This window comes from Molossus molossus, unplaced genomic scaffold, assembly GCF_014108415.1.
Source record: "Molossus molossus isolate mMolMol1 unplaced genomic scaffold, mMolMol1.p scaffold_m16_p_6, whole genome shotgun sequence".
NCBI classification, from domain to species: Eukaryota; Metazoa; Chordata; class Mammalia; order Chiroptera; family Molossidae; genus Molossus; species Molossus molossus.
Window position 1 is genome coordinate 98782671 of NW_023425399.1, and position 26969 is coordinate 98809639.

Below are 26969 nucleotides of genomic sequence, written 5' to 3' on the forward strand. Positions count from 1 at the left end.
CGTAAGGATATATGAACCAATAATAATGCGAGAACTTTATTTAGCTCTAGATTCAAACAGAGACAATTTGAAATATGAACACTCAGTGAATATTTTATGATGTTAAAAATAAATCCTTATGAGATATACTAAAATATTTATGGATGAAATAGTATAATGTCTGAGATTTGTGTCAAATTAATTATATGAGGATGTTTTTTGTTTGTGCACTTTTCTGTACTTAACGTTGTACATCAATAAATGAGTGAGATACAAATGAAACAAGATTGGCCATGAGTTGAAAATGATTGAAACTAAAAGAGAAGTATGTGGGAGCTCATTATATTATTCTATCTGCCTTTGGATGAGTGTAAAATTTTCAAAAATAAAGAATTAAAAATAAAATACCCATGAAAACAAAAAGATACACGCTCACAAAAATGCTGAATTAGGATACAGTTCTTCTTCCAAAAATCAGGAAATACTTCCAAAATTACAAATTTATAAAACTAAACTACAAATTTATTTGGTAATCACTAGCAAGCCTAACTGCCTAAAAGTACCTTTGAGGAAAAAGTCTCCCTCTTACTGTCTATACCAACCAGAAAATTGATCTGACTCCTTCAACACAGTAAAATTCTATACAGATTCAGAGGTTATACCTCCCAGAAAACAACTGGCAACAAGAAGTAAACAAGCCAAACACAGAGCAAGTTATGCTGGAGGATAGAGGTAGGAAAAAATGTTGATCCAGCTGTTCAGTTTGGGGATTTTAGAATTTGCTCACACTCCAAAACCAAGGAGTGGAGATAACGGAAAGTCTCACTTAAACCAAGCAAACATGTACAAAATAAAACCTTCTTGGGTTCTAGAAAGTAGCTTAGAAAACAGCACCAGCCTACCTTCAAGGTAAAATAACAACTGACTCAACAAGCACCTACAGAAGCCACTAAGGAACAAGGTTAATAAACAGACCCTCTCTGGCAGTAAACACTGTGCCTTCGTGGGTCCTCTCTGCCTTTTCCCAGCTTTATTCTTCTGAGGAGTCATCATTATATAAAATACATGTATTTATTTATGGTCTGGCTTCCCTACTAAGACAGATTCATGAGGTCAGGGAACTGGCTCAGTCTTTTTTGCAGTCACTCTCCCAGCCTTCAGAACATAGGCTATAATGTTATAGGTGCTCAATAAATAGTTGCTGTTTTAATGGATAAGAAGAAAACAATAGTAACAAAATAAGGAACCGGTTATGCTGAAAATTCAGCAGATGGGTTAAATCACAATATTCAAAAAGTTTTGATATACAAGCATCATCAGTGGAAAATAGGAAAATCAACCATCTATTTTTAATAATAACAGAAGCACCTGGGAAAAATTTGTATAATGAAAAGAGAGCACTGACATGTTAGAAAAACTAGGAATAATTAAAAGTGCAATAACAACCAAAAGATACATTAGAATGTTAAAAGACAAGAACTGTAATGTATAAAACATTGACTCAAAGATGTAAAGGGGGAACACTACAAGAAAAGAACAGAGATGAAGAAAAAGAATATACAGAAGGCAAAAAACAGAAATCTAACCTGAACATTACAGATGATGATGCAAAGTTGGAGGAGAAGAAACTAAAACAAGTAAAATCAAACCCATAGCTACAGAAAACTTCAGAATTGAAAAAGACCTTAATAAACCAGTAAAAAGACCTCATCAAATTACAGGCAAAATCATTAAAAAAAAAAAAAAAAAGTATAATGAGAAACATTTAATCATAATGGTTATAGGGAAAAGTCTTGTGAACAAAGAAACAAAAAGAAATTAAGGTCTCAGGCTTCCTCTCAGGTTAACACTAGATGCCACAGAAGAACTGACAAACTCCTACAGAGTTCTGAGGAAGGCGACAGTAAAGAAGTTTATGCACAAGGAAGTTGTCTGTCGTGCTTGAATGACTCCTGCACTGTGCACCAAGGAAAAAGAATCCAAGGAACACAATGGAAACAGCAAATGGAGAGCTGAAACAACATAAACACATTAGCAGCTGCCTGGTGCTGAGGAGGCAGAACTGAACGTTAACTCCTGCCAAATGAGAGGGACTTGGTTTCAGCCTAGGACTTTCCACTGACATCCCTGAAGGGCCATGCCTCAGAAGAATCACATCTCATGACTAATGGCTACACCCTAGAACTAAAGAGACACAGAAGGAATGGATAGAGAGAAAGGGGCAGAAAAAATATCTGAAAAAGTTGTGGGAAATAAAACCTCCCTGTATTTCTCAGTGTTCCTGTAAAAAAGCCTTGGTCTCCTGGGTCAGGGAAACATATATGCTATAAAGTGAGAGAATGTCTGCTTTTACTTCTAGAAACATTTCACATACCATAAGGATTAGAACTGCAGCCATGCGTTTAAAACTTCCTTATCTCACTGAAAGCCAAGCAGTTACATCACAAGATAAGCACCTAAGCTGGCTCCAAAGGTGCAGGAGAGATTACAGTATCATCTTCCTAAGTATCTATATTTCAAGCAGGAATGAGGTCCTAGAACTTGGAAGCACCTCTAGGTCTAAAAAGCCAAGACAGGGAGGGAGTGTATCTGGCTCCTGAAGAGATTTGATTTACATACCAAAGGGCTGCAGTAAAGAGGAGAATAGGACAGCTAACTCTTTCCCCTTTATAAGGAGGAAAAAACACCCCCACACCACCTCCCCCAACTATTCACATAAAACAACTGACCTGACTCTTTTTTTTTTTTTTTTTTTAATCCTCACCCAAAGACATTTTTCCATTTTTTGTTCAGATAGAGTGGGAGGAAGAGAGTGGAAGAGAGAGAAACATGGATATGAAAGGGACACATTGAGTGGTTGCCACCCGCACAACCAACCAGGGCCGGGGACAAACTGCAACCAAGGTACGTGCCCTTAGTGGGAACCGAACCCGGGTCTCTCTAGACCGCAGGCCGACGCTCCAACCGCTGAGCCAAACTGGCCAGGGCTGACCTGACTCTTAGCACTGTCCTAGCAGGTAAGAATTAGGACAAAAGAGGACCAATACACTTATTATTTACTGTGATGCTCTTAATAAGAACTCTATCTCTGATCCAGAAAATCTTGTGTGTGCATTCAGGGGGAAAAAAATAATGAAAATGAACATAAAAGCTCAACAAAAATAATGGCCACAAATTTCCCAAAATTGATGAAAAAAACATTAATCTATGCAACCAAGAATATCAAAAAACTCCAAGTAAAATAAAAAATAAATTAAAGCCCTGACCAGTTTGGCTCAGCAGTTAGAGCATCGGCCCGTGAACCAGTGAGCCACGGGTTCAAGGGCACCTACCTCAGTTGCAGTTCGGTCCCCAGTCCTGGTCGGGGTCGTGCAGGAGGCAACCAGTCGATGTGTCTCTCTCACATCGATGATTTTCTCTTTCTCTCTCTCTCTCCCCTCCCCCCACTTCCCTCCCTCCCAACTCTATCTGAAGATAAATATAAATATATATATATATATTTATATATTCTCAGGTGAGGATTAAAAATAATAATAATAAAATTTTCAAGGTAAGGAGAAAATCTTGAAAGCAGCACAAAAAAAAACACTCATCATTTATAGGGGAGCAACAATACAATTAAACAGCAGACTTCCCATATGAAAGAAAGAAGACTTGAGGACAATGGAATGATACCATCAAAGGAATAAAAAAAATTTTCAAACAAGAATTCAGTAATCCAGAAAAATCTCTCCTTCAAAAATGAAGACAAAGAGGAGGGTGGTAGGCAACTTTACAGTGGAGTAACTTGACAAACACAACCCTGACCAAGTAATCAAGGTCAACATCATCAGTGACAGCTCATGTTAATAGCATTCCTAATATGATGTGTTGAGAACATTACTTTACCTGTGGTCTTCCTCCTACAGACCCATAACCCCAGTGTAACCATGAGAAAGAAAAAAAAATCAAACAAACTCAAATCGAGGGACATTTTGAAAAATACCCTATCAGTATTCCTCAAAACTCTAAAAATCATCAAAAATAAGGAAAATCTGAGAAACTATTGCAGGCCAGAGGAGACTAAAGAGACATAATGACTAAATGAAATGTGGTATCCTAAATGAGATTATGGAAAAGAAAAAGGTATAAGAGAAAACTAGTAAAATGTGAATAAAGTGTTGAGTTGAGTTAATAATAATGTACCAGTGTTGATTCTCTAAATGTGACAAATGCACCATATTAATGTTAAGATGTTAACAATAAGGGAAACTAATGAGAGTTATATCGAAACTCTATATATAGTTTTGCAACCTTTCTGTAAACCTAAAGCTATTCTAAAATTAAATTTTTATTTAAAAAAATATCAATAGACGGATTTAACAGCAGATGACATACAACAGAGGACAAGATTAGTAAATAAAAGACAAGTTAAAAGAAAATATACTCTCTAAGGTCAGAGAGGAAAATAAATCATGAAAAATACTCCCAAAAAAGAGTCTAACAAGCATATGAGACACAATGAAAATGTTAAGAGAGGTATAACAGAGGTCCCAGAGGAGAGGAGAAACGGAATAGGATAGAAACAGTGTATAAACCAATAACGGCTGAGAATTTTGCAAAACTGATGCAAGTCATCAACCAACAGATTTAAAAAGCTCTACAAACCTCAAGCAGCAGCAAAAAAAGAAAAGAAAGAAGAAAAACACTCCTCAGCACATCATTCTAAAATAATAAAAACCAAAGGACAAGGAGAAAAACTTTAAAACATCCCAAAGAAAAAATTCCATTATTTTCAAAGGAAAACCAATAACATTGACAGCTTTCATGTCAACAAAAATTAGAGAAGCAGAAAAATAACAGAATGATACCTTTAAAGTATGGAAAAGAAATGAATGCCAGCTGTTTCCAGTGGCTTTACCATAGGATTGGCCTGTCTTGGCTCTTGCTTCAGATTTTCCTAAATTCTCTCAAACAAACAGCACCTGGCCTCAACAAGCCCCATACCTATAGCTAACTGGCCCCAGACCTGGCACTAGAAGCAGCCAGCCTTGGTTCATAGCTTGGCTTTCAATGGGCACCTCCAAGACCAGCACAAGTAGCAGCCATTTGTAGACTGCTTTGTAGCTAATGCCTAGTGGTCCCCAGTAGAACAAAGGCAGAGGCTGACCTTGCCCCAGAGCCAGCACAGCACGGGACAGCTTCAGACCATGTCAAAGTACCACCGTCCAACCACTTCCACAGGTGACACACTCAAGGAACAGATTCAGTGGGTACCAGAGCCCTAATGAAGTAAGGCTTGCTCTGTGTGGTGGGCCCTGCACAGCTGATCCTCCAAGATAGTCAGAGTGCAGTGGGCATAGCCAGTCCTTGCAGATGATCAGCCTGAGTAAATCCCTTCCATTGACATGCCACAGCAATCAAGGCTCAATTACAACACAAGGGTAGACAGTCCACATGAGGGGTGCACCTCAAGGGCCCAGCTGGGGTGACCAGGAAGGCTGTGCCACTGGCCCCTACAGGACACTTACTACAATAGGCCACCCTAGGAAGCCTAGGAGACATAGCAACTCTACCTAATACATAGAAACAAACACAGGGAGGCAGCCAAAATGAGAAGACAAAGAAACATGTCCCAAATGAAAGAGCAAAACAAAACTCCAAGAAAAGAACCAAATGAAACAGAAGTAAGCAATCTAACATATGCACAGTTCAAAACACTGCATATAAGGATGCTCAAGTGCTCAGCCAGTGTGGCCCAGGGGTTATGTGTCAACCCACGCACCAAGAGGTCGCCAGTTCGATTCCTGGTCAGGGCACATGCCCAGGTTGTGGGCCAAATCCCCAGTAGGGGACATGCAGGAGGCGACCAATCGATGTTCTCTCTCATTGATGTTTCTATCTCCCTCCCTTCCTCTCTCTCTAAAATCAATAAAGGAAAAAAAAAAAAAAAAAAGGATGCTCAAGGAATTGAGAATGTCAAGAAACTTAGTGAGAACCTCAAGAGCATAAAAAAGGAACAATCAGAAATGAAGGATGTACTAATTGAAATAAGGAATAATTTACAGGGAAGCAGTAGTAGAGTAGGTAAAGCTAAGAAGCTAAGAAGAAAATCATATGGAATATAAAGAAGCAAAAACCATCCAATCAGAACAAAGAATCTAAAAAATGACGATAGTGTAAGGAGCCTCTGGGACAATTTGAAGCGTACCAAGATTATAGCATCATGGGGGTGACAGAAGGAGAAGAGAGAGAACAAAAAAACTGAAAATCTATTTGAAAAAATAATGACAGAAATTATCCCCAACGTGGTGAAGGAAAGAGACATACAAGTACAGGAAGCACAGAGAGTCCCAAACAAGATGAGCCCCAAGAGGCCCACACCAAGACACGTCATCATCAAAATGCAAAAGGTTAAAGACAAAGAGAGAATCTTAAAAGTAGCAAGAACCCTGGCCAGTTTGGCTCAGTGGTTAGAGTGTCGGCCTGCGGTCCAGAGAGACCCGGGTTTGGTTCCTGCTAAGGGCACGTACCTCGGGTTGCAGTTTGTCCCTGGCCCTGGTTGGTCGTGTGGGTGGCAGCCACTCCATGTGTCCCTTTCACATTGATATTTCTCTCTCTCTCTCTCCCTCCCACTCTATCAGAACAAAAAATGGAAAAATGTCCTCAGGTGAGGATTAAAAAAAAAAAAAAGTAGCAAGAGAAAAGCAGTTAGTTACCTACAACAGAGCTCCCATAAGACTGTCAGCTAACTTCTTAAAAGAAACTTTGCAGGCCAGAAAGGAGTGGCAAGAGGTATTCAAAGTGATGAAAAGCAACGACCTACAACCAAGATTACTCTGTCCTGAAAAGCTATCATTTAGAATTGATGGACATATAAAGAGTTTCCTAGACAAGAAAAAGCTAAAGGAGTTCATCACCACCAAACCAGTATTATATGAAATGTTGATGGTTTTTCTTGAAGAAGAAGAATAAAATTATGAACAATAAAATGGCAAAAAGTACATATCTATCAACAACTGAATCTACAAACAAAATGAGCAAGCAGAACAGAAACAGACTCATAGATACAGAGAACTTTTTGTTGGTTGCCAGATGGCAGGGGACTAGAGGGAATGGGTGAAAAAGGTGAAGGAATTAAGAAGTACATGCCCACAACCTGGACCAGGAATCAAACCGGCAACCTCTTGGTACATGGGTCGATGCTCAACCACTAAGCCACATTGGCCGGGCCATAATTTGTTTTTAAAAGAAAAAGTATTTCACCAAAGATTATGGCAAAGTAACTTATATGGGAGTTAGCCATATAGCTTACATGGAGCTTATCCATATAGCTTGATTTAAAAGCACAGTATCATTATCACTTACACCTGGCATTTACAAACACTTTATCTCTAATTTCAAAGCAACAACTCAATGTAGCTATAATTATCTACATTTTTGAAAGCATATACATTCCTTTCCAATTGCTACCAACCTGAAAATAAATCATTTTGAGAAACAAAGTGATATTTGTTGATATAAATGGTGAATAATGACAAAATACTAGGTATTATACCGGATATTTCATGTATCATCTCATTTTTTCTTCACAAGAACCCTGAAATTTAGATGAGGAAATTTAGGCTCAGCCAATAAGTAGCAGAGCTGGAATGAAGATCATAAAAATACTTCAGAGCCCATGCACTTTACCATAAAATCAAGTTATTACTGTCCATGTAACTACAAAACTAACTTAATATCGTTCTATCTCTGCATTTCAAAATTCACAAAAAAGAATAACCTGAGAGTCTACAGCTTAGCAGAGTCTACTACCACTAATGCAAATTAACCAAGCATTTGTCTTACTGCTAATGGCTAAATGGTATATTCTACTAGCATCAATAAGCACCATGAATAAAGTAATTATTACTATTATTATTATCATCAAAAAAAATCACTTCATTAATTCACATAATACACTATCAAAATTTATAACAAAAAATTTCAAATAAATGCCCCCCACACACATATACATATATATGCACACACACATGCTCATTTCCTCCCTTACCTAAAGACCTGCAGACTGAAATAGTTGCCTCCTCCAAGAGCTTCAAATCAGTACTGCAGAAACAGAAGAGAGATAATAATTATAACACTAAATATGTACACACTTACTAAAGGAATATATAAAAATAGAGAAAAAACTAATTTAGAAGGAAAATATTATATATAATGGTGAACAATAAAATCAGCACAATAAAATGAAGCTTCTAATTTCAATGTAATGAAAATTTACTATAATTCTCAATATGAGATTCCTAAAAGAGAAGCGCTCAGGGCAGCCTGCACTTCAGGCATAGGGGCAGGGAGGAAGGGTGGGTTGGGGGTACTGAGGAAAATTTGAAAAAGGCACTTCAAAGTACAGACCAAAAGGCAGAGGTCTCATCTGCCCATTTGTAAAGGGCAGTACTGATCACGGAATACACTTATTTAGAAAAATGCCATTATTTTCAGGAGATGGGGATTTTTAAAGTAGCCACAGAAGAGTTGCCTTCCTTCCCTTTCTCTCCTCCCTTCCCTTGGTCCCTACCACCCATCTATCCTAATAGATGTGAAATCAGGGGAAGAAAGGAAAAAGTATAGATAAGCAAATTGAAGCTTCCAAGGAGTTGAATATTCCAGGAAATCAGAGCTATAGAAAGAACAAGAACTAGCTTTAGAGTCTGGTGACTGGGTTAAAAATTTTATGTTCTTGCCTGGCAGATGTGGCTCAGTGGTTGAGCGTCAACCCATGCACCAAGAGGTTGCTGGTTCTATTACTCATCAGGGCACATGCCTGGATTTTGAGCTCGATCCCCATTGGGGGTTATGCAGAAGGCAGCCGATCCATGTTTCTATCACTCTCTCCCTCTCCCTTCCTCTTTCTCTAAAAATCAATAAAAACGTATTTTTTAATGTAGAAAAATAAAATAATTTCAGGTTCTTTTCCTCTAATACACATGGCACAACATGTCCTCCAAATAGGCAACTCTTCCATGGCTACCTAAAAAATGCCCCCATCCTAGGGTTCATTGCTATCGCTGAAGAAGCACACTTTTAAAAAGGATCCATAAGCATTTAAGGCATCTGACAAGAAAACAGAGATACTGTGGAAGAACACGAATTGCTTTAGCCATCTTTAAAACTACGCTGTCCAGTTAGATAACCACTGACCACATGTCATGTGAACTGTGGCTAGTCCAAACTGAGATGTGCTAAAATAGAAAATACACACCAGATTTCAAAGATTAAGAACAATAAAAACTACTTCATTATTAATCCTTAAGTTCATTAAATTATATTTGGGATATATTGCATTAAATAAAATATATTATTACAATTTATTTCACCTTGCCCTGGCCGATGTTGCTCAGTGATAAGAGCATCGACCCATGCACTGAAAAGGGTCATGGGTTCAATTCCTGGTCAAGGGCATATACCTGGGTTGCAGGTTCAATCCTCCGCCCCATTCGGGACGCACATGGGAGGCAGCCAATCAATGTGTCTCTCTCACATCAATGTTTCTTTTTCTCTCTTTCTCTCTCTCTCCCTTTCTCCCTCTCTCTCTCCCCCCCCCCGACACTCCCTCCCTCCCTTCCACTCTCCCTAAAAATATCAAAATAATATCCTTGAATGAGGATTAAAAACAACAAAAATATTAATTTCACTTTTTTCAAAACTTTCAATAACATGGAATGTCTCACATATTTCTATTAGAGCTCTAGAACTTATCTCCCAGCAATTAAGAAAGTATCATGTATAAAAAGCATTGTACATGGACGTACAAAACTAAGACCCACTAATTAATGTAGTAGATATGCCATTCCTTTAACCATCTCAAATTATATTCATATTCAAAAAGATAAATATTTTTTTCAAAGTTAAATCTTTAAACTTCATCTAAGATTTAAAAAATCTTAGCCAAAATAATCAACAAATAACCTACAGTAAAGTGTTTACAGGTATTAGATACTTTTAGAGTGTCTGCCCGCCTCACAACATCTCTGTCTGCTGTCCCCCCATCCCTTTCTTCTATCTTCCCACCTCCCCCTGGGGCGAGCAGAGCAGAGGCAGACAGGCTTGTTCAGCATGACCCCACTTCCTGGCCATAGGTGACTGGGTCAGGGATAGACGTCTAATGTAAGCCACTCCAGAGTCTTGGGGAATTTGAAATTGAGATGGAAAGACAGGTTTTCCAATGGCTGGAACTTGGAGGCAAAGCTAAGGGTTATAGGAAGCCACCCTCCACCCACTAAGCAGCAGAAAAAGCTGGTTAGTAAGAAAATTAATAACAGAGCTTTGCAGAGAGAAGCAGCGATAAACAGAAAGGTCTCTCAGGATTCCTGCTGGCCTTCCAATTCTTGGGATCAGTTCTTCCTTACGCCTACCTGTGTTTCTGGTCTTGTGTTGTTAGATACCACCCCTGTGTATAATCCCCTCTTTTTGGCATATGCTAAATCAAAATGATTTTTGTTAATAACCAAAAGGTTCTAAATTAATCACTGTGGTCAGATTTAATAATATACATTAGTAGTTGGCAAGAAGTGGGAACTATGAATTACTCGGTTTATTGGTTACTCAGGCCAAAAAAAAAAAGAGGTATAAAATGCAAAAGACTGTAAAGAGCTTTATGAGGTTAATAACTAGACCACATGCATAAAATCTGTTTCACCAGTGCTTCTACTTTCTTCAGTCAATAACACTCTCAAAGCTGGTTAGAACCAAGAGCTTCAATTATATACACATGCCTAAAACCTTCAAAAGCTTCTGAATGTGTTCATTCAACAAACATTACCTAGATTCCCAGGACATGCTGGGCTCTGTGAAAGATGCTGCCTCTGTCTCCAGGCTACATGGAGGAATAAAGCAGCAGACAGACTACTCAGTGCAGGGGAGGTATGAAAATCAACTTGCCTGAGCTCATAGGAAGTGCATCCAACCTACCTTAGGAGTAGTCAAGAAAGGCATCCTGAAGGAAGTAACTGTCTGTTCAGAAGAAGAAAAAGAAATCTGTTGGGCAGACCAAAGGAGAGGGCTTTCCAGACATAAGGAATAGTGTATGCAAAGGCATGGCAGTCACAGAGAGCCTGGCATGTTCTGTGAAGTGGAAATTAATCAACACTAGAGAAGGGCAAACTATAAGCCTGGAGAAATATACTAGATGGCTGGAATACAGAGTTCAGTGTCTCAACTTGTTCTCAACAGAAAGGTTTCCAAAACAGGTTTCTGATTGATTTCCAATACAGTATTAGCCTCAAAGGGGAATTAATTCTACATGTATTAGTTAGGTTGGTCTGGACATTACCTCTTCCAGGAAATCATTTTTGATCACCTAAGACCAGGTGAGAAGTCTGGTTTCTGCCCCAAAAGCACCCAACCATAAAACTGAGCACATGGTAGCAAGAATGCCCAATGATCTGTCTGTAGCTCCCCTAGATTGTGGGCTCCTTGTTCATCATAGCGTTCCCAGCCCAATACGAAGCAGGCACTTAATAAAAATGCACTGGGTGAGTGAATGTCAAACATTTCACTACCAGAGGACAATATTAATTATTTCCCCCCATTCCTCAAGTAACACTCGATACTCTCCAGCCCTCAAGGCAAGGTCTGCCCCCAAGTTTGAATTTTTATTTAAAAATTTTTTTAAACACTCATGTTTTTTCCAACTGTAAATAATATATCTTTTGAAGCAGTTTGATTTTTTTTTTTTTTTTTTTGGTAATTTAAGGATGAAAAGACCTGGAAAGGCTGGGAATGATCCCACTTCTCAAGGAAAGCTCCCTCTGGTGGTAAGCCAGCCAGCCAGCACCTGCCATTCTGTGATTAGGTCCATCAGGCTTGAAGGGTCACCTACCCATGGCCAGGATCTGAAACAGCACTACTGTCACTGCCTCCTAAATAATCACCACTTCAGGTCAGAAGCACCTGGAGTGCCCAGATTAGAAACTGTGAGAACAGAAAAAATGTCTCATTTACCATTCATCCCCACCATGCCTGGTGCTGTGGCTCAGCCAGAAGACAAACACTTGGTAATTACCTATCAAATAAAAGATTCACAGAGCTCTGTTTGCTGCAGTGTCCCTGCAATTTCTGCACTCTGAAGCCTTACTTACTTCTACAAAGGAAATCGGCCAGGCATACTCCTGCCAAAAGCAACATACTGATTGTTATAATAGAATTCCTTTCCACCCACCTCTCCATCCTCCAATTTTCTAAACTTCTTGGAACATTTTAAGAATAATCTTCTTTCCCATTTGCTTGATTTAGAGCTAAAACTAGGTGGCAAGCAACTGACGTGGTTGGTAACTGTTGCTGCTTGTTACAGGCATCTATGCACAGCACTGCTTTAGTTAAACAAATGAGCTCAGACATTCTGGCAGGGGACAACTAACAAATCATCATTTGCAGTAAATAAAACTAAAATGGTACGGCAGAATATGCCAATGATTCCAAGGTAATTAGAAACTGAATGCTGTTTCTGAAGGTAGATTTGGAGCACTAGAAGCATACAAAAAAGGGGCAAAAAGGCAGCATTCAAATATTCATCCCAATACAGAAATAAATTAGCACCACACAGAGCACTTCAAATTACTGTATGCATACATAAACTCCACAACTCCAGGTCAATTTGAAAAATGTCAATAATGGAAGAATAAGGATAAATACTTACAAAACTAGTAATCTCTTAATCAAACTTTTATTAAGTGAACTAAATCTAGATAAACAACCATACTGACCCAATGACCAGGTGTGTCAGGGCTTGGCCACTATATCATTCCATCAGAAGCATAAACAGAGTCACAGAACAGGAGTCTCAGTTTTGCTGGTGACACCCAAATGAACAATGAGACCCATGTCCAAGAGTCACACACATACACATGTACCCCAAGAAAATTTGAAACCAGTCTAGGGATTTTTTCTACAGTTTTAAGAATCTTCAATGGGTTTCCCTGAAGATATAATTCAGCAAGGAAGTGATTAAAATTTTCACAACTATAGGGAAGTTCTTAAACCACTGCCATTTCTGGGCTATACTAAATCTATTCCCTCCCTTACTGTGATTTCATGAAAAGACTCTCCCTAGGACGAGATCTGTCATTAACCTCAACCTCACTCTCCACGTTTCCATAAGAGCTTTCACGACAAAATTCCCCAATGAGTACCAATAATACAGCTGAATTAATTCTAAGTTATATCTTAAATAATCAATGTAATTTATGCCACCTCTGCTGAGTACACCGAAGTACACTATGATAAAGTTAAGTAACTGGGAAGTGTAGGTAGCAGAGAAGACTGACAAGGTAAAATAACAGCAAAAGAGTGAACAACCTTAATGTCATGTTAAGAAGTTTGGATTTTATCTTACATAAAACGGGAAGCCATTACACACAGAATCAAAAACACACACTAACAACTCTTAAAGCAGCAACAAGGTGCCCCAATGGTTAAACGTCTGACCCTGGCTAAAACCATCTTGAGATTTTTAGCAAAAAAAAAAAGATGCTAATAATAATAATGCCTGTATGTCAGTCTGTAACCCACTTCCACCTCTCTGGGACTACCCCATTCCTCAGACTGTTATGTTCATTATATTGTACAAATAAATGAGATCATATGATACTTGTCTTTCTCTGTTTGGCTTGTTTCACTTAGGATAATACTTTCCAGGTCCCTCCATGTTGTCTCAAAGGATAAGAGATCTTTCTTTCTTACAACTGCATAGTACTCCATTATGTATATGTAACATAGCTTTTTTTTTTAAATCCTCACCCGAGGACATTTTTCCATTTTTTGTTCAGATAGAGTGGGAGGGAGAGAGAGGAAGAGAGACAGAGAAAAAAACATCGACGTGAAAGGAACACATCAAGTGGCTGCCACCCGCACGACCAACCAGGGCCAGGGACAAACTGCAACCAAGGTACGCGCCCTTAGCGGGAACCGAACCCGGGTCTCTCTGGACCGCAAGCCGACGCTCCAACTGCTGAGCCAAACCGGCCAGGGCCTCAGTTTCCTCATTTTAAAAGGGAGGTAAGGCTCTGGCCGGTTTGGCTCAGCAGTTACAGCATCAGCCCATGGACCAATGAGTCTCGGGTTCGATTCTGATCAAGGGCAGGTGCCTGGGTTGCGGTTAGTAGCTGGCCCTGGTTGGGGTCGTGCGGGAGGCAACCAACCAGTCGATGTGTCTGTTTCACATCAATGTGTATGTGTGTCTCTCTCTCTTTCCCCCTCCCTCCCACTCTATCTGAAGATAAATAGAAAAATATCCTTGGATGAGGATTTAAAAAAAAAAGTTAAAAAAAAAGGGAGGTAAGAATACCACCATCTCATAGGACATTTGTAAGGACTATATGGTAATGTATGCAAAGTGCCCAGCACATTACTCAGTAAATATGAGCTCCCTAACCCAACAGCAAAACTCTAAGTACCAAACTTTCAAATTTGCATATATTTATTTATCAATACTTCTTACAAATAATTTGCCAGTCTCCCCACCCCACCCTGATAGAACAGAGGGGACGTATACAACATAATTTAGTAATTTTTGGAGTACTTTTACACTTTGAATAGTCTCAAACAGCTGTTATCAGACAACTGTAGGTGATCTGCTTTGATTTTATTTAATGTTTTGCTATTATCAAAATATAACCCTAGTGGATTACAAAGGAAATCAGTATTCCTCGTTCACCCAGCAAAACTTCTCAGTATTAAGTTACTTTTAATAAGTGGCAGAAGAGAAATTAAATCTAGTTTTTTTTTTAAAGGAAATGGTTTTTACATTATTGTACAAATGAAACATGCTAAAACCACCATGAAGTAACACTACACACCTATCAGAACTGCTAAAATAAAAAAAGAGTGACAACATCAAATGCTGGCAAGGATGCAAAGAAACTGGATCTAACATACATTACTGGTGGGAATGTAAAATGATACAGCCACTCTGGAAAACAGTTTGGCAGTTTTGTATAAGATTAAACATGCACTTACCATACAACCCAGAAATTGCACTCTTGAGCATTTATCTCACAGAAATAAAACCTTATGCTCATACAAAAACCAGTCCACAAACTTTCATAGCAGCTTTACTCATTATTGCCAAAAACTGGAAACAATCCAAATGTCCTTCAATGGGTCACTGTTCAGACAAACTATGGTACATACACAACATAGAACACCATGAAGCAATAAAAGGAATGAACTATTGACGACACACAGCAACTTGAATGGATCTCAAGGACACTGAGTGAAAAGAACCAATCTCAAAATGTGACATATTGTATTATTCCATTTATATAACTTTTTTGAAATAACAAAATTACAGAGAATGGAAAATTGATTAGTAGCCGCCAGAGGTTAGAGACCAGAGAGGGAAAGAATGGGTGTAGTTATGAAGGGAAAGCACAAGGGAGCCTTACTGGAAAACAAGTATCTTGATTGTGGTGGTGGTTACACAAGTCTACACGTGATAAAATTACAGAGAGTACATATACACACACAAATGAGTGCATGTATAACTAATTGCTGAAATCGCAATACCTTTGTGGGTTGTACCAATGTCAACTTCCTGGTTTTGATACTGAACTATAGTTATGCAAGATGTTACCCCTGGAAGACTGAGGGAAAGATGCAAGGGACCTCACTGTACATTTTTTTCAACCTCCTGTGACTCTATAATTATTTCAAAATGACAAGTTTAAAAAATGGAATCAAAATAAAGCTGTACAACCTATACAAGAGTTACATAAATATACACTTTTTTCAAATACACACGTACACAATTTTATGTGAACAAGACCATGCTCTATGAAAGGTTTTATAACTGGCTTTAACCACTCAGTATGCTACGGATCTTCTTCCAGGTCTATAAACATGATTATTTTTAATGACTGTATATTGTTCAGCATGCAGATGCACCATTTTTATTTGTTTATTTGTTCAATCTCCCTACTGGACATTTAGGTTGTTAGCAATTTTCTGCTACACAGACATTGCAATGGACATCTATACATATGTATCTTTCTACATATATTTCCAAACTCACTCAATTATCTCCTTAACATAAACTCCAGAAGTGAAATTGCCAGATCAATGAACACTTCTGTTCTAATGATTATTGCAAATTCATTCCAGAAAGATTTAACCAATTACTCTTCCCATATAAAGTGCATAACTCTGGCTTATGAGCCTACACATATTTCTAAATTTGCAAAATTCCAAACCTGTATCTGACACCAAATCCAGTGATCTTTAATACTCAAATATGCAGGTATTGACAGTAAGCAAGCATAAGAACCTTTATGACAGATACATATATTTTTCCCTCTAAAATGACATATAGAGAGGAACTCATAAAGGATGTAACATCTAACTGACAAATTATTATCATGCCACTGTAAGTTTAGAACAAACTCTATTCAGCACCACCTAAATTCTTTCACTGTATCAGGCAGTTTTTGTGTTATATAACGTGGGGGGTGTGGGTACATCAAGAACTACTGTAGGGAGAATTTATGACTTCTTTGGATTTAAACTCTGCATTACAATCCTCAGGCATGACAGCCCTGGCCGGTTTGGCTCAGCAGTTAGGGCATCAGCCTATGGAACAAAGGGTCTCGGGTTTGATTCCCAGTCAAGGTCACATATCTGAGTTGCAGTTTGATTCCAGGTCCTGGTCAGGGTTAGTGCAGGAGGCAACCAATCAATGTAGCGTGCGCGCTCTCTCTCTCTCTCCCCTTCCCTCCCTCCCTCCCCCCCTCTCTCCCTCCCTCCCTCCTTTCCTTCCACTCTATCTAAAAATTAATGGAAAAGTATCTTCAGGCGAGGATTAACAAAAAAAAATCCTCAAGCACAACAAACAACTCTGGCCTTAACTTCAAGAATGGTATAGCAAAGAGGATACAGCAATGTTCAGTGGTGGTAGGGAAAAAAAAGGCAAATATTAAGTAAAAAATTGTGGTTATTATTTTTTCATTATAAAAATGTGATTATATCAACCATTTATGCAGAAAATGTCTCCAAATGTCAGCCATAATTCACAAGGTGACAGGAGAGAAGAGAAACATCCCTGGCCTTGATGGTTAGATCTGTTGTCCGCCACAACCTAGGGAAACTCTAACATTAGTTTGTGAATGAAAAAAAGATGATGACGAAAGCCAGAGCTCAGTGTAATAGCACACATCCCTTCATTCCTCAGCACTTGTAAGATGGCCAACAATTTTCCAAAACTGACAAACAGGAAAGAATATTTATTGGTAGGGGAAAATAGTTCATTTCATATGAAGCCTGAAGTTTGACAATTCAAGAGTCCACAACCATAATAAATATATAAAATGGGCCAGTTTGGTTCAATGGTTAAAGCATCAGCCATGGACCAAAGGACCTCGGGTTCACTTCCTGGTCAAGGGCACGTACTTAGGTTGTAGGTTCGATCGCTGGCTTCGGTCAGGGTTGTGCAGGAGGCAACCAATCGATGTGTCTCTTTCACATGGATGTTTCTCTCTCTGTCTCTATCCCTTTCTCTCCCTCCTCCCCTCCCTCCCTTCCACTCATCTAAAAAAAAATCAATGGAAAAATATCCTCGGGTGAGGATTAACATAAAAATAACAATAATAAAATAAAATATGTATAAAATGGGTCATCTAATAAACTAAATACCTGTTCCTGATAACTGTCACACATGAAAATATGTAAGTTATTTATAGTATTTTAGCAGCTGGTATAACAGGTCAGACAAACTACAGTTGACAAGTAAAATCCACTTGAGTTAACAGAAGCAGCACATTTAGGCTGATAACATATTAATGACTTGTGTCCTATGTCATGGAGCCAATATTATATAGCACCAGAAGCAACTGTTTGTGGCCCTATAGCAGTTTCCACTATTCAATATTTTCTTTCTTTTTTTTTTTTTTTTATCGTCACCCGAGGACATTTTTGCATTTATCTTCAGATAGAGCGGGAGGGAGAGAGGGAGGAAGAGAGAAAGAGAGAAACATCGATGTGAGAGAGACACATTGACTGGTTGCCACCCACACAATTGGGGTCGGGGACAAACTGCAACCAAGGTACGTGCCCTTAGTGGGAACTGAACCTGGGACTCTCTGGCCCACAGGCTGACGCTCTAACCACTTAGTAAACCAGCCAGGGCCAACATTTTCTTTCTTTTTGACTCTCTTCTTTTCTACCAACCCATTTGTGTCATTCTTCATCTGTCCACTCTCTGGATTTTTTTATTTTTTATTTATTTTTTTATCCTCACCCGAGGACATTTTTCCATTTTTTGTTCAGGTAGAGTGGGAGGGAGAGAGAGGAACAGAGAGAGAGAGAGAAACATCGATGTGAAAGGAACACATCGAGTGGCTGCCATCCACACAACCGACCAGGGCCAGGGACAAACTGCAACCGAGGTACGCGCCCTTAGCGGTAACCGAACCCGGGTCTCTCAGGACCGCAGGCCGACGCTCTAACTGCTGAGCCAAACCGGCCAGGGCCACTCTCTGGATTTTTAAGTAACATAAGAGGCACCAATGGACACTGCCAGGTCATAGTGTTGGCCCTCAAGGATTAAAGAAAGAAAAAAGAGATTGAAGAATACATAAAGCTTCTTAGAAAAGAAGCTTACCAAGTAATTGTAGAACACTGCAACCTAAAAGAAGTCTTACTGTTATATTCTCAAATATAGAAGTATTTGGGTTCCCACATATCAGATTTTTAATTGTTTACAGAGAATTTATTTTTAAAAACTACAAGTTCCAACTAAGTATATACATTTAGCAGAACTTCATTAATTTGAAACCCATCAATTTAGAATTTAGGGATTGGGGGCTAAAATTGAGTTGAAACTGGCTTTTATGTTATAATTTAAGAAAAATATTTCAACAAGGGAGATTTATTTAACCTTCTACTAAAAAAATGTGTTTAAAGACTTTAGAATATTCATTGTTAATATACAAATAAATTTGCTGATTAGATATAATTTGCAATTTGTATAGACCTATATAGCATTAAAAGTTTTCTTGTCCTGGCCGGTTTGGCTCAGCGGTTAGAGCATCAGCCCGTGGACCAGAGAGTCCTGGGTTCGGTTCCCGCTAAAGGCATGTGCCTCGGTTGCTGTTTGTCCCGGCCCTGGTTGGGGTCCTGTGGGCGGCAACCAGTCGATGTGTCTCTCTCACATCGATGTTTCTCTTTCTCTTCTCTCCTCTCTCCCTCACGCTGTATCTGAACATAAATGCAAAAAATGTCCTCGGGTGAGGATAAAAATATAATAAAATAAACTTTAAAAAATAAATAAATAAATATAAACGTTCTTTTACTGTGATAATTTCATTTGATTTCAAAAACCCTAATGTTGACTGAGGAAACAGAAAGATCCTCACTGTATAGGGAACAGAGAAAGAGAGTACCTAAGTAACTTATGCAAAGTCAAAATATAAAAATAAATAAGCCCTGGCCAGTTTGGCTCAGCAGTCAGAGCATTGGCCTGTGGACTAAAGGGTCTCAGGTTTGATTCCTGGTCAAGGGCACGTACCTAGGTTTCAGGTTTGATCCCCCACCGTGGTCGGGTCCTGCAGGAAGCAGCTGACTGATTGTCTCTTTCATGTGGATGTTTCTCTCTCTCTCTCTCCCCCTCTATCTAAAAATCAATGAAAAAATATCCTTGGGTGAGGTTTAACAAAAATAAATAAATATCTAACTTCTAGTTTAACCCTCTTCAATATGAACAGTATTAATTTAGCTACTTTTTTATTAAAGCAACCCCGCATAATATCAATCTAACACACCACAACTAACTACTTGGAATTTCTCTATAGACCTAAAAGAAGTAGGGACATACATCTATGTTATGATTAAAATCATGTAAAATTTATGTGAATGATAAAAGAACTTGAAGAAAACAAAAAGTTTAAGTCTAATGAGGAAAGCAGAGAACTTTCTTATACCTACTATGAAATAATAAACTACAGTTTGGTCAGGAAGCTAAATTTTTAAATTACATATTCCCTAATTCACAGCTTTCAGTAATCTAGATTGATTTTATTTTACTTATAAGCACACCCACCTCATATGTGACTCTCAATAATGAAAGATGATAAACTCATAGTTTAAATCTATTAATGAAAAGCAGATGGGTAGAAAGCTGTTGGGAAATTATACATAGATTTCTGAACATAAATTTGCTGAACAATTCAAGTAAATATAATTATGAGGTTCATAAAATAAACACTGAAAATGCTTAAGTTCCTTTCCCTGAAAATTTTGCCATAAAATGATTTCAAAATTGATATAGTAATAATGTCATTTTCAGTCCACAACATACATACTCTCACTAATTATCTAATGTTTGTCAGTTTAAAACACAACCCAAGCAAATCAACAAGTAACCATTCAGAAAAGTATGGAAGCATTTCTGAAGACTTTTTTCCCCTTACCTTAGCAAAGAGAGAATTACAGAAATCATTCATAAAACTAACTAGAATCAGCCCATTCAGTGTTAAACTGTGGGAATATTAACATTTTAAAGGGCCTATTCATAGGAAAAAGTCAAAGGATAAAAACTGCACATAAATTTATTATAGCAATTTTTAATGTACCAAACAGAATCAAAAAGGTATTTTTATTCATGTGATTCACAGGCAGTCCTATAAGCTGTCATTCAACTGCCAAAATGAAAGGAACTATAACTATTAAAGTGTCAAAATTTCAGCAACTACCATGCAAGATAATATTATATGTATTTTCTCAAGAAAATAACAGGAAAAAAAAAAATGACTTAAAAATTCAGCTTCTAGCCAACACAGTGAGAAAAGGAAAGAAGGGTGCACTTGGAATAAAATTTACTAGTCTCCTTATTTTAATGTTTTCAACATGCTAGTTATATTTTCCCCCATATAAACTTTTAGTTTAAGGGAGAGATCAACCCTGGGCAAACTCAAGCATCTTCAAAAATGATTTTGCATAGAAAGGTATAAATGAAGGAACAGGTTTTGACTTAAGATGTAAAAATTGAACTTCTTTTGGTCCCTCAGCTTGAGAAACAAAGATGCAAAAAAAAAGTTTTAAATTATTTATTCTCTTAGTAAAATGGCCTAGTATACTCTCTTGGTCCCTGTTCAAGTAAACCTATGATGAAAATAATTAGACGTGGGTTTAGAGGACGGTTTAGTAGTTATTCCAGGTAGCAAAATTCTAAGAAAGAATTAATTTTACAATCACTTAATTGTTTCTGTCAGTTAAAAACTTGTGACTTAATTCACTAAATCTCTTTTCCTGTTTCTCAACTAAGTGAACAGATCAAGAAACTCAAAGGATTATTTAGACAGCTCCCCTTAAACAGAGAGAAGCAACACAACACTCAACGCAAGTTAAAATAATGGACAGATTACCCATCAGCTTGCATGTATTAATTATAAATAATGTAATTATTACATTTACATTGTAAATAAGTACCTGCTATTATGACCTATTGCTTTGAAAGTACTTGAAAATATAAACATAGCCCTAGATGGTGTGGCTCAGTTGGCTGGATATCATCCTGTGCATCAGGAGGTTGCCCGGTGGATTCCTAGTTAAGGGCATATGCCCAGGTTGTGGGCTCAGTGCCTAGTAGAGGGTATACAGGAGGCAGCCAATCGATGTTGCAATCACTGTTTCTCTCTCTCCCCCTAAAAATCAATAAACTATTCTTTTAAAAGGAAATATGAATATATAATGTGGTGATTCTTTTCTCAAAGACTATCACACTATTTGATGTTGCAGCTCTTTAACCATTATTTGAAGCTCATTCTGTGATTTTCCTCCCAAAAGGAGATTGCATAGCATGACGGCCAACAGTACTACACAAACCTGATTTAAATCTAGTCCACACCAGCTACTCACTAGCTGTGTGACCTTGGACAACCTCCCTAGCTCTCATTTTCCCCACTTACAGGAATAATCACAGGACCTATCTCATAGACTGGATATGAGAACTAAATTAGGAAATGCACCTAAGGCAATGAGCCCAGCACCTGGCACACAGCAAGTGCTCAATAAATAACTGCTGCCCTGGCGGATGTGGCTCAATTGGTTGGGCGTCGTCCTGTGCACTGAATAAAGGGTTGCTGGTTCAATTCCCGGTCAGGGCACATGCCTGGGTTGCAGGCACCATACCAAGTAGGAGGCGTGCAGGAAGCAACCAACAGATGTTTGCTCTTGTATTAATGTTTCTCCCACTCTCCCTTCCTCTCTCTCTAAAAATCAATTTTTAAAAAATCTTTAAAATAAAATAAATAAATAACTGCTAAGGTAGATATTTATACTGGCCAAGCCTCTTAGTTGAATGTGTATATTGTTTATAACGTAAGAGGGATCCCTAAAAAAAAATGAAAGTGATCACTGAACCCTACCTATGTTGCAGAGAAATAGAAGACCTTTAAAAGGATTTTTTTAGAAAGTACAACAAACTGAAGTTTAAAAAAACATAGTGACGTGGTGTATATATACGATGGATATTATTCAGCCTAGAAAAGAAGGAAATTCTGATATGTGCTACAACATGGATAAACCTTGAAAATATTATGCTAAGTGAAATTAGTCAAACACAAAATGACAAATATTATATGATTCCACTTATATGAGTTACCCAGAATAGGCAAATTCATAAAGACAGAAAGAATAGAGGTTGGTATAGAGGGGGCTGCGGGAACAGGAAACGGAGAGTTATTATTCTAATGGGCACAGAGTTTCTGTTTAAAATGACGAAAAGTTCTGGAAATGTACAGTGGTGATGACTATACAACATTGGGAATGTACTTAATGCCACTGAGTCATACACTTATAAATGGTAAATTTTATGTTAATTTTACCATGATAAAATAAACTATGTGAGTAAAATCTTTCCATGTTATAGGAGACTTATTCAATTATAGCAGACTATACTAAATGCCCAAATACTGACAGTAAGACATGCCTGTTTCTTTAATATCATGCAACATAAGAAACCTTTAATATGGTCAAATGACCCTATGCAATGTGTTTCCTTGCTCACTGTTCAACCACACTGGACTTTTGCCATTCCTCTAACATGCAGAACTTATTCCTACTTCAGGTCCTTTATACCTGCTGTTCTTTCTACCTGGAATGCTCTTTCCCCAGAATTTGCATTGCTCACTCCCTGATTTCACTACATGTCTCTACTTAAATGCTGCTTCCCCAGAGACCCTCTATTTGAAGAAAGTACTCGCTTATTTTTGCTCCCACTCAGTCACACTCTATGACCTTGCTCTGCCTTTTTTTTTCCCATTGAATTTGACATTTCCAGATATTACTTCATATGTTTAATTCTTTACTTGTTTATTGCCCAATTCCTCCACTAAAATAATAGCTTAATGAGGGCAGGGACCTTATCCCTCATGCTCACTGCAAGATTTCCAGTCCTTAAAAATAGTGCCTGGCAATTAGGAGACATTTAATACTATTTTTTTTTTTGGTAAACAAACTTTAATAATTCACATTCACTAAAGAGGATATATATGATATATAAACCATTAATTTTTTTAAAGTTACATAATAATAGCCCAGCCGGTGTGACTCAGTGGTTGAGCATTGATCCATGCACCAAGAGGTCACCAGTTCGATTCCTGGTCAGGACACATGCCCAGGTTGTGGGCCAAATCCCCAGTGGGGGACATGCAGGAGGCAGCCAACTGATGTTCTCTGTCATTGATGTTTCTCTCTCTCTCCCTCTCTCTGTAAAATCAACGAAGGAAAAAAAATTTTAAGTTACATAATAGTAATATAGTATAATTTCATATTTGTCAGGGGTAAGACAGATATAAATACACATGTCTATATACAGGTATATGCATTTTTTATAAGTATGGGAGAATATATAAAAAAATATCCACCAGTAGTTATTTCTATGTGATAAGAATACATGACTTTTTTCCCTTTTGTTTCTGTATTTTCTAACTTTTCTCTAATGAAAGATTTGTGTGATTTTTTTAAAGACTCTTTACCAGAAAACCTATTAACAACTCATTCCAATTACATAATTAGGGATATGCACAAAGGTTTGGCTACAAGTTCATCAGACTTTTATATATAATCATGAAAAATAACCAAGATGTTCAACATTATTTAAATAATTATGTACATCCATAAGACAGAACATTCTACAACTATTTTGAATTCTGTTGTAGGAAAAACACTGACATGAGAGAAATGTGAGTTAAAGAAACAATGTATAGAATACAATGCAAATATTTTTAAATGGGAGAACTGCAAGGATATACACAACATATTAACAATGGTTACACTTCTCACTGCTATTATTTTTATCTTTTTGCTTTCCTGTATTTAAGGTACTAAAAATGAACATGCATTACTCTGGTACTCAGAAAAATGAGTTTAAGTGACTGTGCCAAAAGCTGCCTTCTTGCCTTATTTGAGCACCATCTAGTGCTCAGAATATGTAATACAATATTCATAATACAGTAAGGTTTCTAAAAGGTAGCCTTTATTAAAAAAAGGGCACTGTATAAGCACAAAGACTAATATAATTAGACTCGGTGTCTGGCCAAATTTTTAAAACAACTGAACAATTAATTCAAAAGAGTCACAGATTTTTTATCTGTAGGATTAAAGCAATAATCAGAAAATTGGTTCAATTTCTGCTGCTTATTTTAATCCCTCAAATAGTTCAGACTAACTCTCAAGACAAAGCCCTTGCTCTTTTTTAAATTAATGGGTACTTATTCCTTGAAAGAAGAAGAAAGCCAGACACTGTACATGCACTATGGTGTTTTATCCTCCCCAAAAATCTACATGGTAGTTATTATGATTTCCATTTTACAGAAGCATTTAAAGGCTCAATGAGGTGAAGTAGTTTGCCTAAGTTAAAAAAAAAAAAGCTAATAAGTGGTAGGGCTGAGAAGCAAGACAAAGTTGGTCTGGCTCCAAAATCTATGCTCCCCCTACCATGCTTCACTGCCTCCATTCTCTATACTTCCCCCAAAATCACTACACCTTTCGGCAAAATGAATCTCATTCTTAGTTAAGTATACAAGCTGTCACTATATTGCTCAGCACTGCTCTCAAATCCAGAACTCTAAGCTCATTAAGTATTAACAAACAAGAAGTGTAACAAGGATGTGAAGAAAAGGGAACCCTCATGCACTGTTGGTGGGAATGCAGACTGGTGCAGCCACTGTGCAAAGCAGTATGGAGTTATCTCAAAAAATTAAAAATGATCTGGCCGGTGTGGCTCAGTGGTTGAGCGTTGGACCCATGCACCAGGCGGTCACCAGTTCGATTCCCAGTCGTGACACATGCCCAGGTTGTGGGCCCAATCCCCAGTGAGGGGCATGCAGGAGGCAGCCAATCCATGTTCTCTCTCATCGATATTTCTCTCTCTCTCTCTCTCTCTCTCTCCCTCTCCCTTCCTCTCTCTGTAAAATCAACTAAGGAAAAAAAAATTAAAAATGAAACTGCCTTATGACCCAACAGTTCTACTTCTGGGAATATATCCAAAGAAACCCGAAACACTAATTCGAAAGAATATATGCATCCTTATGTTCATAGCAGCATCATTTACAATAGTCAAGATTTGGGAGCAGCCCAAGTGCCCATCAGTAGATGAGTGGACAAAAATGCTGAGGTACATTTATACAATGAAATACTACTCAGCCATAAAAAAGAGCTTATTTGTCCTGGCCGGTTTGGCTCAGCGGTTGGAGCGCGGCCTGCGGTCGGGAGAGACCCGGGTTCGGTTCCCACTAAGGGCACATACCTCGGTTGCAGTTTGCCCCCGGTCCTGGTTGGGTCGTGCGGGTGGCAACCACTCTGTGTGTCCCTTTCACATTGATGTTTCTCTCTCTTTCCCTCCCTCCCACTCTATCTGAACAAAAAATGAAAAAATGTCCTCAGGTGGGGATAAAAAAAAACAAAAAGATCTTATTTTTTGCACCAGCATGGATGGACCTGGAGAGTACATGCTAAGTGAAATAAGTCAAGGAGAGAAAGACAAGTACCATATGACTTCACTTATATATGGAATCTAATGACAAAATAAACTAACAACGTGGAAACAGACTCATGGACACAGAGAACAGTCTGACAGCTGTCAGAGGGGAAGGGGTTAGAGGCTGGGTGAGAAGGGTGAAGCGATTAAACAAAGAAAAAAAGACTCATGGATACATACAACAGTATGGTTGGTGATTGCCAGAGTAAAGGGGAGTGGGGAGTGGAAGGAGGTGTAAGAGAATAAAGGTGGGGATAAATGGTGATGGAAGGGGACTTGACTTGGAGTGGTAAACACACAATATACAGATGATGTATTATAGAATTGCATACCTGAAACCTGCATAATTTTATTAATCAATGTCACCCCAATAAATTCAATTTAAAATAGTATTAGTGCTCAAATAAAACATCAATCTAAAATAGAAAAAACTTCTAAAATACATTTATCTATATAAAGTTCTGTTAGCTGGATACATCAGTTTCTCAAGGATGTAGGACTTTCTGTTTCCTGTCTAGCCACAGAACTTCAGACCTTCATCACACGGTGGTTACATAACTGCTGTGCCCTGGCCAGTTTGGTTCAGCGGTTAGAGCATCGGCCCGTGGGCCAGAGAGATCTGGGTTTGGTTCCCACTAAGGGCACATACCTCAGTTGCAATTTGTCCCCAGCCCGGGTTGGGGTTGTGTGGGTGGCAACCATTCGATGTGTCTCTCTCACAAAATGTTTCTCTCTCTCTCCCTCCCTTTCTCCCTCCTGCTCTATCGGAAGATAAATGCATAACTGCAGCTGCTCACATTTAGGTTTCCTGCCCTGCTTGCTCTTCCTTCCTGCTCTTTCCAATCTATCATTCACCCTACCTAAAAAGTAATCTCCCTAAAACAATCCTTTCCCAAAATCTACTCAACAAGAACCTACAAGGGATCAGAATTCTAATCCTCAGCTTTCTAACAGGTGTGCCAAAAATGGGCAACACGGCCCTGGCTGG

General features: G+C 38.3%; 1 protein-coding gene across 2 annotated transcripts in view; it reads right to left on the reverse strand.

Annotated features, from left to right (window-relative positions):
- The window catches only part of DYM (dymeclin), a 347109-nt gene that overhangs the window by 289503 nt on the left and 30637 nt on the right, over positions 1-26969 (reverse strand). For both annotated transcript variants that reach the window (XM_036246013.1, XM_036246014.1), the window contains exon 3: positions 8012-8064. In XM_036246013.1, the coding sequence (XP_036101906.1) occupies positions 8012-8064 (53 nt within the window). The remainder of the gene's footprint in view (positions 1-8011; positions 8065-26969) is intronic.